The sequence below is a fragment of the Apodemus sylvaticus genome, chromosome 8 (assembly GCF_947179515.1).
Source record: "Apodemus sylvaticus chromosome 8, mApoSyl1.1, whole genome shotgun sequence".
NCBI classification, from domain to species: Eukaryota; Metazoa; Chordata; class Mammalia; order Rodentia; family Muridae; genus Apodemus; species Apodemus sylvaticus.
The window spans coordinates 96,985,487-96,997,877 of record NC_067479.1 but is presented as its reverse complement, the minus strand read 5'-3'; the positions used below and the strand labels follow the sequence as shown (position 1 = coordinate 96,997,877).

Sequence of the window (12,391 nt, the reverse complement as noted above, 5' to 3'; positions counted from 1 at the left end):
CCCCTCTCCTGGAAGTGAGTGGGATTTTCCCTTGACTGGACACAGTTTTGAGCTTACAGTATTTCTGAAAAGTCTGACAGCAATGCAGTTGCCCTGGGGTAAATGGTGCAGCTGGGAGGTGAGACTACTGCATTATCAATGGACAGGCTAATAGGAGACACACAGTATAGCTACTTGTACGCTGGCCTGCCCAGCTGTACCATCCTGACTTGCTGACTTGGCCATGGCCAAGAGTACCTGCTACATTTTGCTAGGGCAGACAGACCTCTCCTCCTACGTTTGCAAACACTGCAGTTTCTTTAGGAAATGTACTCGTTTCTTGGCAGCCAAGAGAAGGCATCAGCTTGACAGAAGCCACCTCTAATCACTTACATTATGCTGATAAACTATAGTTCAGTAATCTACCAACGCATTAAGGAGCAAGAAGGGCTGAACACCAATGCAAAGTAAGTTATGTTCAGTTGAACAACGAATAAGATACACTTTCCTGCTGCCCCAATGCCATTCAATCCGTTTTTCTGCCCAGTAATTGACAAAGCTCATGATTTACCAGACAGCCTTCCAGCTATTACTGTAAATTAACTGGGTTCACCTTAAAGCCAAAGAATTGATCTGCTGTAAGAGGGAGGTATTCAAGGACTGGAAGTTCTGTGCTGAATTAAATTAGTAGACCAAGAGGAGCTCACTTCATAAATGAATGATCAGGGACACTGGAGGAACTGTGAAAGCTGGGGATTGGGTTTGTTTGAGATGCTTTTGCGTTGTAGCCCAGGCTAGCCTCGATGAAGTGTCTGAGTAGTGACAGTTTCCTTTCCCTAGAGGAGAGGCAGCATATTCTCATGTAACTATTAATATAGTACTTATAATTATTGTAATTATATAATTAGAATTAATATGTTCCCAGCTAGTCCCCCTGTTGCCTCTAGAGCTCCAGGAAGTTATAAGACAAATTTTAAAGTAACTTCATTCATGATTTTTCCTTAACATGATTCAGGCAGGAAAAGTTATGTTAATTGAAGTTTGTTTAAACGGGAACTGCTGGGGTTGCCATTTTGGATTTAGTAAATATAGCTCTTTTGATTTAACTTGTTTGACCAGAACTCGGATTTTGATATCTGTGACAGCAGAACTTATGGTCCTCAAATGGCAGCAAACATATAAGAATCCCATAAAGACAACATGAACTTTCAGATACAGAGCCAAATAATTGATACTTCTCTTTTTATAAGAATCTAGTAATTTTTCACAAAAGAGACATTTGAAGTTGTCTCCAAGGGCATTTTAAGAGAGAGAGAGAGAGAGAGAGAGAGAGAGAGAGAGAGAGAGAGAGAGAGAGAGAGAGAGAGAGAGAGAGAGAGAGAGGCGCTGCCAGCTCCAAGGTCCCTACGGTGACCACGATTAATTGTGTCTCCATGGAGATGTTCATCAGGCCTGGCATGGACCCAAGGGCTCAGATGCTCTGCCCAAGATGGCAGCTGAAGAACATGATGGGCACCAACAATTGGAATTCTGTGAAAGTGCCTGCTCTGGACAGACCCCAGAGCTCACCAGCTTCCCCTCTGGCATCGGTTTTAACTCATACAGCATGTGGCTTTGAAAAATCCCTCTGATTTAAGTGAGTCCAGGATTCCATTCTCCACTCACTTTTGACTTTGAGAGCTGGAAAGGCCTTTTAGGAACCATCTCTGTTTAATCCCCCACCCCAAAGCTCCTTCATCAGCTCCAGGGACCAGAGCTTACCTGCTCCAATCTGCTACCCCATGGGAACAGAGCAGTCTAGAAGGGCAAGTTGGCTCATTTCTTGTATGAGGCTGAATGCCTTATATAGTGCTTGTCCCAGGATTTCCTTGCCTTAGATGACATACTGAGGTTTTTTTTCCTGGCCACAGGAGTTTACACGCCTCATCCTCGCGGATCCCTGTTCCTGCTACACTGAAAATGCAGGGTTTCAGTTTTGTCCAGATAGACCATGTCTGAGCATGGCTGAACTTGGCGGGGCTTCCCCTCCCCTGCCATAATTTCTGTGCATTTTTGTAACAGGACTCAAGGGTCTCATTAGATTTTTTTTCCCCCACAACATATCTCACCATTAGTTTCTACTGAGCCTTCAGCTGATTAAAACCCTTAATTCTGCTTCATTTGACTTTTCAAAAAAGTGTATGGGTATATCAATATATAACACATGTGGGCAAGCACCCTCAGAGGTGAGGAAAGGGTGTCTGACATCCTGGGATTGGAAAGGCAGGCAGTTGTTAGCAGTCCAGTATGAGTGCTAGGAACCAAACTTTTGTTATGGCATCAAGCTTTCCTAACTATTAAGCCATCTCTCCAGTCCCTGAATATATATGTTATTTTATATAATATATATTATAAAATGTAATTACTTACATACTCATGTAATTTATATATTTATAGTATATTATAATATACTATGTTTATACTATTTACATATTATATAAAATCAATATATAACATATAATAATACATATTAGAAATATATAATGTTTATACATTATATATGTATTTGTTTATATATTTAAAGACAGAGTACACTATATAGCTCAGACTGGCCTTGAATTCATGATCTTCCAACCACAGTTTCCTAAGCCCTGGGATTATAGGGAATCTGCCCCTACTCTTGGCATATGTTTTTAACTATTCTTAATCAGATTGCTCCATTTTGTAGGATCAAACAGCTGACTTAAACCAAAGCTAGGCCTTTCTATTTTATGTTAACAATTCTCCATGAACCCAGCTTGTCAATGCCAGCTGCCAGAGATGTTCCTCGCAGCTCTGCAAAATCATCACCCATGTCTTTGGTTTTCAACAGCATCATAACCACACGCCGGGGCAATGATTGAAAGAGTTGGTTCTAGAATCACAGTATTTTCTCAGTTGTTTCCAGCGCTTTCTTACTTGTTCTATGTGACATCAGTTTTCTCAACTGGCTAGAAGAGGATCTGCACATCTTGCAGGTTTTGGAAAGTTGGCATAATTATGTCTAAACTGTTGTGGTTATTCCCTGCTGTGTAACAAAACACTGGAAAACTTAGTTGCTTGAAAAGAGTTTTCGGCAGGGCTCAGGGGACAATTCTGCTCCTCGGGGTTTGGTCTAGGGTCACTCGCACAGCTGCTCACAGCTGGCAGCTGCTTGGGACAGAAGGTTCAAGGCTTTACTCATCTGGCAGGGCCCTGGGAGCTGTCTCCCTACATAGTGTCCCTGTCCTGCCCTAACCTACCCAGACATGTGCAGTTTGGCTTCTCAGAGGTGGGACTGGGATGCATTCAGTATCACTTAGTGACCAACTTGTTCCAAGCCCAGCTCATATTCAAGAGGAGGGGAAATGCCACCAACTTGCTGCAGGGAGCAAGGCATGCATCCAGGGAAGGGAAGTATGCAGGTGGTCAGCCTTGGAGACTGCAGAGCATGGGGCTGGGAAAATCAGAGTAAGTGGACAGGGCACAGCTGAGAGTGAGCCTGCTGGTCCATAGTCAGGGCTTGGCTTTCACTGCTCTCCATCAAACTGACCAACACAGCAGAGGCAAAGTTGGGGGCACCTGCCTGTCATGGACCCCTCTCTGTTGGGTGACTTGCTAATGCTTCATTGGGTGCAATTCACTTACGGAGGAAAGAATTTATTTTGGCTTATAGTTACAGAGGGATAGAGAGTTTACCACAGTGAGGAGGGTATGGTATGGTGGCGAAAACTGGAGGGTGGCTGATCGCAGTTTCCATCCACACAAGGAAACATAGACAGGGCGCAGGAAGTCAGCTGAGACTTCAAACCCTCAAATCTGACTGCCAATGACACACAAGGCTCAACCTTCTAATGGTTAAAAATAACCCTTCCAAACAGGGACAACAGGTATTCAAATTCAAGCTATAGGGGATTGTGTGTGTGTGTGTGTGTGAATGTATGCCAAATGTGTGTCCTCATAGAGGTCCAAAGAGGGCATGGGATCCCTTGGAGTTAGAATTGCAGGGAGGTGTAAACCACTTAACTTGGGTGCTGGGAACCAAACTCAGATCCTCTGTAAGAACAGTGAGCACTCTTAACTGTGAAACTATTTCTCCAACTCCTAACATTTTTTTTCATTTAAATCACAACAAATGTCTTGTCTAATTATAAGCTAGTGAGCTGTGAGCCCAAGTCCCAAAAGCTACCTATATCTCTCTATATCTCTATCTCTGTCTCTGTCTCTATCTATCTATCTATCTATCTATCTATCTATGTCATAAATGACTTGCTGAAGTTCAGACACCAGGTGTCCATGGCAAGTGTCCTGGTCAGCATTAACTGTCAAGGTGACAGAGCCTGGAGTCATGTGACAGGAGACTTTTAGTTGAAAAACTGCCCAGATCAGACAGTTCCATAAGCATGTATGAGGGGGTTGTCCTGATTGTTAATTGATGTGGTCCAAGGAGGATGGTCCTGAACTGCTTACGAAAGCTCGCTGAGTTCAAGCAAGCCACCAGCATCCTCCCTGCTTCCTGCGGGATGCCTTTGGTTCCCTGCGGGATGCCTTTGGCTCCCTGCGGGATGCCTTTGGTTCCCTGGTTCCCGTTGGCTGTGGTGAAAGTTTCTTTCCAAGCAAAGTTCTCACAGAGGCTGTCCTGGCTTTTGCATGCTACTGGAGCATCCATCATCACAGATAAGATGTCAGACCCCTGCTTCCCTCATCTAAGAGCGAGATGCTCCTTTCTCTGAGGTGCGGTGGAAGGGAGGGGCTCTCAACACCACCCCTTGAACTTTGTTTTGGGGTTGAAAAGCTTGCTAAATGATGGTCCCAGAAAGTGAGAGACATTCCTTATGACTTTCAAGCTATGGGACTGGCTGACCCACCCAACCCCCACATAAGGTTTCCTCCCCACCTTTTGGTAAATATTTCTTTCTCCAATTAAACAATGTACTTAGTTTACTATACGTAACACGTTATTCAATATTACAAAATTAAGACACACTTTTTTCTGTGTCTTTTAAAATGAGTATGTATCACAGAGACTGTGGCAGCACACACAGAACCTGAATAAATTCAAGCCAGATGAAGCTCCAGCTCTGAAAGGAGGAAGTAAACACAGGAAAAGAAGCCATTTGCAGTTGATACCAGCTAGGAAAGAAAAACAATCAATTTTCTCCAACAGAGTATCCCTGGGAATACCAGCTGCGCTCCAGGGCAGGCCCCATGCCCAGGAGTAGTTGGCCAACACAAAATGAACTCCTTGTTTGTTTGTTGTGGGATTTAGTTCCATGCTGGCACTTTCTGTTTTATTGGTTTCCTTGATGGTTTCTGATTGTATTAACGATAACTCCCACTACAGCCTCTTTCCTGTCCATCTTGTCAACCCCAGGCTTTTAGGCTAAATTAAATCAAACTTTAAATCAAATTTCTACTTCTCCTTGCTGCTCAGCCTCCTAACACTATCCTGGAAAAGAGGAAAGAAAACAAAATGAACAAGAGGCAAAACAGGAACTTAGTCTGTCTGAAAGTATGACTAGCCGTATGTCCCAGCCAGAGCCTGCAGGTGTCTGAGCACTCTAGTGTCCCCTCAGACACCAGACTCCCCATCTCCACTCTGCCCTGATATTTCCAGGTCCTTTGCCTAGGGCAAGAAGGATTACCTAGCCATGAGCCTCCTGTCTATGCCAGATCCTACTTGTGCAGTGGAGAATGGCTTCCCCAGTGGCTGGGGGCGAGCCTCTCAACCATAGCAGATCTCTCCAACGCTGGGACAGAATGAAGGTCCAGCGCTGGATTTTGGCACCCAGGTTGGGCCACATCCTATGTCTGGCTAATAGCTGCTTCTGTTCTGTGTGAGACTAATGTCACACTTTGTCCTTTAAGCTCCTCCCTGAGGTGTACTGCCACACACACACACACACACACACACACACACACACACACACACACTGTCAATGGCCTGTTCCTGACCCGACATTGTTAGGTCAAGGCCTGCTCTTTAGAAGCCATCATGGGACTCAGTGGTTCTTGGTAGCTCCTGGTGACTTGTCTAGTCTCCTAACACCCCTTTTCTGATTATCTGAAGGACACTCTAGGCCTGCGGTTCTGCTCCATTCTCTCCTTTGATTTTCTTGCTTTCTCTCTGGGTTAAGTTAAAAGTCATTAAAGAGGTGGATGTGTGTGAATACAGTCTGCTGTAAGAAAACAAAACAAGAGCAGAAATCTTGGTTGGCGTTATCCACACAGGTCATTTCCAGGTCTACCCCAAGCTTTACCTGATAGCTTTGATTTGGCATATTTATATCTTCAAAATCTATATTAATTACTGCGGTTTTATTTTACTGACTTCAAAGAACAGAGTTATTCAAGAAATAAAACTGTTCTCCACAATGCCGCAAGACTCATTCCTCCCCACCCCCACCCCCGCCCGCCACTGTCAGAACTGACACTTTCCACTGTCTCTTTAATGGGATTCTTTCTTCTTCCAAATACCGTGTTTATGGCACTATGTCTTGGTGTAAAGCTTTAGGCATTATCTGCAGGATTCCAAGCACTGTTCTTCTAGTCCCCTCACCCCTTATCTGCCCCCCAGCAGGCTCTCGTGCCTTCTGCATCAAGAGCCTGTCCTGAGTGAGCAAGTGCGCGCCTGCGCTGAGAAGCTTATCGCGTGTCCCTTTCTAGAGCGCCTGCGCAGACAGTGGCTGTCGGCCCTGCTTCTGTTCTTTCTCCCCTCTTCCTGGATGTCTCAAGTTGGAAGCCTCATTTCTGACTTCTTTCGAGAGGCTTTATTCTCTGTGCTTCCCATGTTTCTAGTCTCTCCCGGAGGATGGAAAAGACAGTTCCCTGTTACTGTGACGTGTTAGCGGTGAACCCAGGGCCTGGCACACGATAATCAGTGTTCTACCTCTGAGCGGCCTGCCCAGCCGAATTTTTACTTTTATAAGTTTTAAAAGGGGGCTCACTAAGTTGCCCATGCTGGTCTTGAACTTGCAATAGTCTGATCTTAGCCACCAGAGTTACTAGGATTTCAGGCCTGGCAAAGAATTTTAAATATGGGGTTTCTTGTCCTGCTATTTTCTGTTTCTATTCCTGACACCACCGCCACTACCACCACCACCTCCTCCTCCTCCTCCTCCTCCTCCTCCTCCTCCTTCTCCTCCCCCTCCCTCTCCTTCCTGTTCTTGTCTGTATTACATTTGCCATCCAGCCCTTTATCTCTAGAAGGGTGATGTCTTCCACACTGGCCATGGCCCTAGCAAGCCCCTGGGTCACCGGTGTGCGCTGTCTTTTACGGCGGTGCTGGGCATTGACCTCAGATCCCCATGCTCCTGTCACAGCACCTGATTGAGCTGCCACCCCAATCCTCTGATAGCTTTTGAAGCTGACTCTCAACCTAGTTCTTGGTCTTTGTTCCTCTTCTTCCTTATCCAGCGCTGCCTGTTCCAGCCTGTTAGGACTGGTCTGCTCTGCAAGCCAGAGGCTCCTGTGCAGTCCTCAGCTCTGCCTGGAATCCGGGTCAGCTGGACATCTCCGCTGCCCCTGGCTAGCCTGCTCCAGCAGCAGAGGCTGTGTCTCTCCTCTTTACTCTGACCAGACATGCTTGTAACTTCGGAGTTGAAACAGCCAAATTAGATTTTCTACATCTGTTGCCCTCACCCAGAAGGTTGGACTTTACTTTATCTTTCATTAACTAGGAAGGAATTTTGAAGTGTGCATTCCCACCACAGAGCCTTTTTCTAAAGGCCCAGTCTGCTTTCTTTTTTGCTCAAAGTAACTGGTGTGTATTTCCCCCATTCTTTTGCTCGTTTATTCTTCTCCTCTTAAAGCCTAATCTCACTGAACTTCCTGGCATTTACGAGGCAGATCTAGCTAGTTTATTCTTACCTATTATGAGTGCTGAAATATCAGCACCCACTCTTGCTGTCCCGTGGCTTTGGACTGTTTCTCTAGTGTTGCTGGTTTTCTTACGCTTTGGAGATTATACTTGCTATCTTGGTCCATTTCTACTCAGTGTCAAGAATCTCACAGTGAAAGGCCTTAGATAACTAAAGTCAGTACTCAAGTGTGGTGGTTTGAATACGTTTGGGCCACGGAGGGGCACTATTAGGAGGTGTGGCCTTGTTGGAAGAAGAGTGTCACTGTGGGGGTGGGCTTTGAGACCCTCCTCCTAGCTGCCTGAGGAGTCTTCTGTTTGCCTTTGGAACAAGATGTCGAATTCTCAGCTCCTCTAAAGCCACGCCTGCCTGGACGCTGCCATGGTTCCGCCTTGAGGATAATGGTCTGAGTCTCTGAACCTGTAAACCAGCCCCAATGAAATGTTGTTCTTATAAGAGTTGCCTTGGTCACAGTGTTCACAGCAGTAAAACTCTAACTAAGACAACAAGTAATGGAAATGGACGGAGCAGGTCACCAAAGCAGGTGAAGGAGCTTCAGCTCATGAGGAAACATTCCAAGAAGAAGTTGAAATTACACGCTCAAGAAAATAATAAGAAGAAAACATTAGATTCCTTTTCTGGACAAACTGGAGGGTCTGCCTGCTAGAAAGCCTCCGGAGCATGTTCTGGGGAAGGCTGGAGGGATGGGAGCAGATGTCAGCTTCTGCTTGGCTTTTGTTGTCTGAGCTCACTTGCCTCATCTTTATGCTGTCTGTGGCTGCCCCCACCCCACCACCACCCCCACCACCCCCCACCCCCGCCCCCGGCCTGGGCCTGAGAAGGGCAGAGGGGAAAAGATTAAGGCTTTAATAGAGAGCAAAGACTTGGGCTATGACTGATGCTTATCATAACTCCTGAGCTCTGGGGAATATCACAGACTGTTAGATGTGCCCTTTGCTGACAATTATAATAGCTGGTGCAGGCTGTCTGCTCAGGGGTACTGACTGCCGGGCTGTGCTGTCACTATGAACAGTGAACAGAGCGTATTGTCCAGGAACCAGATATTGAGAATTAGTCTGTTACATGCACTTCATGTAATTAGGTAGAGATCTGTGGGTTGACCATGGCAGCACTTTGAGATCACACTACAGCAGCTAAATGCCACATTGGACTAACAGTGGCCTTGAGACGGGGAATCTGGACAGCAGAGCAGAGTTTGTTTTGGAACCCTGGTTAGGAGTATGATAATGTCCCACTTCCTCGGGAGTGTCAACAGACTCAGTCACAAGAGAAGCTTTGAGCAGAGGCTGGTGTCTGTCAGGGTATGGTGGCTCCTTTCAGAGATGTGCCGTTCTCCCTGGAGTCGACGGACCTGGTCTGCCCTGGGTTGGGTATAAGGGCAATGGATGCATCCAGGTCAGTGATTGGGGGATGCAGTTACCACCGTTTAATTAGCCGCTCACATTAGAAGGTATCAAATTCTGGAACAAATGGTAGCAATGGGGAATTCTAAGACAGACATGTTCTAAAACCATCTGATTGGAGGAAAGGGTGCCTGTCTACCACAGGGCTCACTGCAAGGAACACACGGGGGCACCTGGGGTAGAGGGATCTTCATCCAGGCGAGTGACCTCAGGGTTATCAACACCTAGCGTAGCTTAACATCACGTGCTCAGCTTCCAGAAGGAATTTTTTTGTAGGCCTAGTGGAGCGGCAGAAGACAGCAGGAACCCAGTGCATGGCTGGGACATTCTGGTATTTTTTTGCCACGAAGTCAGAATGATTGATCATGGATAGGTCAATTAGGAAACACTATTGATGGGTCAAGGAGGCCAGAAGGAAAACAGTCCTGTGCCACATCCCTGGGGGAGGGGGATCAGTGGGGCTGGAATGGGGGAAGATGAAAGCAGGGCTATGATCACACAGGTTCAGGTTTAAGTATTCAGTGGGCTGAGACAGACTCTCCGCTATAGAGCTGTGGTGCAATTTAATCCTAAACTCATCCCTGTCTTGTAGGTAATATTGCCCCATTTTTTAAATAAAACCTAGGTTGACAGAGGATGAAGTGGCTGCCCCAAGTTGTATATAGTTAGCATGTTGGATGGAATTCAGATCCATTTCAGAGTCATAGACTCCGGAGTCCTCATCTGCTTTGACGAACTCAGGACATGTCTTCTTTTTTTTTATAAAGCTGAGTGAGGTCAGGATTTCCCAACTTGCACTGGAACTGTCTACATCCTATTAACTGTAGCGAGTTCACGCTCATGAGTTTTGTCCTACCCAATTTCCATTTGTACTGTTACCTATGTGGCCACCTTCCTAAAGCAGCTCTATTTATTTGTACATTTATCTTTATTGTAAAATTGGCATGAGGTAAAGTGTACCATAGTAGCCAGGATTAAAGTATATCGTTCAGAGGATTAAACTCATTCACATCACTAAGCAGCGCTTTTTTGTTTTGAGCGGGATAGAAGGCAGACTTACTCTCCATAAGTGGAGGTAACCATTGGAATGCTTGCAGTGCAGGTACCAAGGCATTAAGCTGACTCCTTCTGTCACTGCAGGCTGTTATAGGAAGCCTGCCCTCAGCCCCATTTCTATTAAAGCAAGTGTTGGGCCATGGAAAAGATATAAACGAAGCACACTTCTCACATTCTCAGAAACTTAATACAGGGTAAAGAGTTGTATTCTTTGAACCTGACATTCTCCTGCACCCGGGCCTACATCTTGCTCACATGAACCATGTCTTTCTGAGGTTATCACCACCGATAGCACACAGTCTCCTGTCCTCCCAAGCTCTGGGATCTGACTTTCAATGAGGAAGTCTTATTGTCCTTTCTGACTTAGAGCGCTGACATGGATACAGCTTGGGACGTGGTTTCTGCCATCTCTTCTGCACTCTTCCCCCAAGAGTATCCCACACTAACTACAGGGTCAGCTCCAGAACTCTCTATAAAGGCAAAAGTCTAGGTATAAAATGACACATTTATTCACATGTAACCTTTGTATACCCTTCCATAAATTTGAAATCATCCACAGGTTGCTTATAATACCTGGTGTAATCTAAATGTAAATAGCTATTGTACAGTATTCTCCAGTGGTTAATGACAAAAAAAAAAAAAAAGAAAGAAAGAAAAGAAAAGAAAATGTGCACATGTTCTAGATATAATCAAAAATACTGCTGATCAATAGATGTTCAATGCACAGGTGCAGAGGCCATCTTGACAGAGTTCTGGCTTTACCTTTCACAGGGATTAGATTGCCCTAATCCTAATCTCTTAGAAGGTGCTCTGCAGAACACTCTGTTTTGGTATCTATATATCATCTGTCTATGATGAGGCCAAGTATGACAGACGAAGCCACTAGTCGCTCTGAGTGAGTGAACTTAGTCATGTCTTGGTGGAAGGACAGACATTTTAGGTATACCTCAAGATAGAGTGGTCCCTGGTAGCACAGGGAAGACCCCCATTTGAGGCAGGGACATCAGACATAAAGCTTCAGCTCGATTCAGACTTCAGGGTAAGGGTAGACTGGTCTGGAAGCCATTTTCTTGGATCATGGGAATGAAATGTGTGACCGTGTGCCTTAGTGGACACACGAAAGAGCCGGGCTGAACATGGGAAGCACCGTTCATACACCAGGCAGGGATGTCCTCTTCCCACGTTAAAAGGAAGCATTTTTTTTTTTGGAAGTTGGAGGCATGTTTAGAAAAACAGGCTGTGATATGGAGTTAAGAACCAGGCATGATTACTGGTCTTCCTTCTATGCACGCATTGAATTTACTTAGCCTCCCTTACCCCAGCACAACACCCATGGGCCCGGGACCGTCACGCCTCACCTGGGGCTTGCTTTCATCTTTGTCTTTGTAGTAGAAGAGCTGATTCCCACGTAGCACAAACCATCGCTGCTGCCAGTTCTTCATAATGCTCCTCTGCTTCCTCAGCCAGCCGGCCTTGAGTATGGGGTCCAGCTTCTGGGGGACCAGGGGCCTCCCCGGGCTCCGGCTCTGTTCCCCCATCACCAGGCTCTTGGAGCGAGCTGGAAGGAAAGAACACATGGTGGGTGTGGAGATTGAGGTCAGTACCCCATCCTGGCACCTCAGCTACCCTGGTACCAAGGTCCAGGGCCCAGGCTGGCAGCGTAATTAAATTCACTTTCCCCTTGAATTTCCAGGGCATGTGCCTGACCAACTCAAAAGCAGCCTGGGTTGGTGGAGAATTCCTACTCTATCTTTAAGACTCATCCCTTGGCCGTTGCTACTGATCTTGCCAGCCTTGTCTCAGTGGTGTTTTGGCTTATTGAGTAATGGGGCTGTCTCCCTGCTTGCCTCTTATGCTAATGGAGAATGGTGATTCCCAGACGAGTTTCTCCAGAGAAACTGAAGCCACATCTGACGAGTGCTTAGGTGCAGCACAGCTTAGCCCTTTCCCACAACACAGCCACTTCCGACTCCCAGCAGCACTAGGCACAGAGCTGAACATGTATGACTGCGTTTCAGATGGATCTGCATCCTTGTTCCCATCTGGCTGCTGGGCCTGGCTCTCCTGTACTGCTTG

General features: G+C 46.0%; 1 protein-coding gene across 4 annotated transcripts in view; it reads right to left on the bottom strand.

The window, feature by feature from the left end:
• The window catches only part of Arhgap22 (Rho GTPase activating protein 22), a 156,549-nt gene that overhangs the window by 91,463 nt on the left and 52,695 nt on the right, over nucleotides 1–12,391 (bottom strand). For all 4 annotated transcript variants that reach the window (XM_052190149.1, XM_052190151.1, XM_052190155.1 and 1 more), the window contains one exon: nucleotides 11,674–11,873. In XM_052190149.1, coding sequence (XP_052046109.1) covers nucleotides 11,674–11,873 — 200 coding nt within the window. The remainder of the gene's footprint in view (nucleotides 1–11,673; nucleotides 11,874–12,391) is intronic.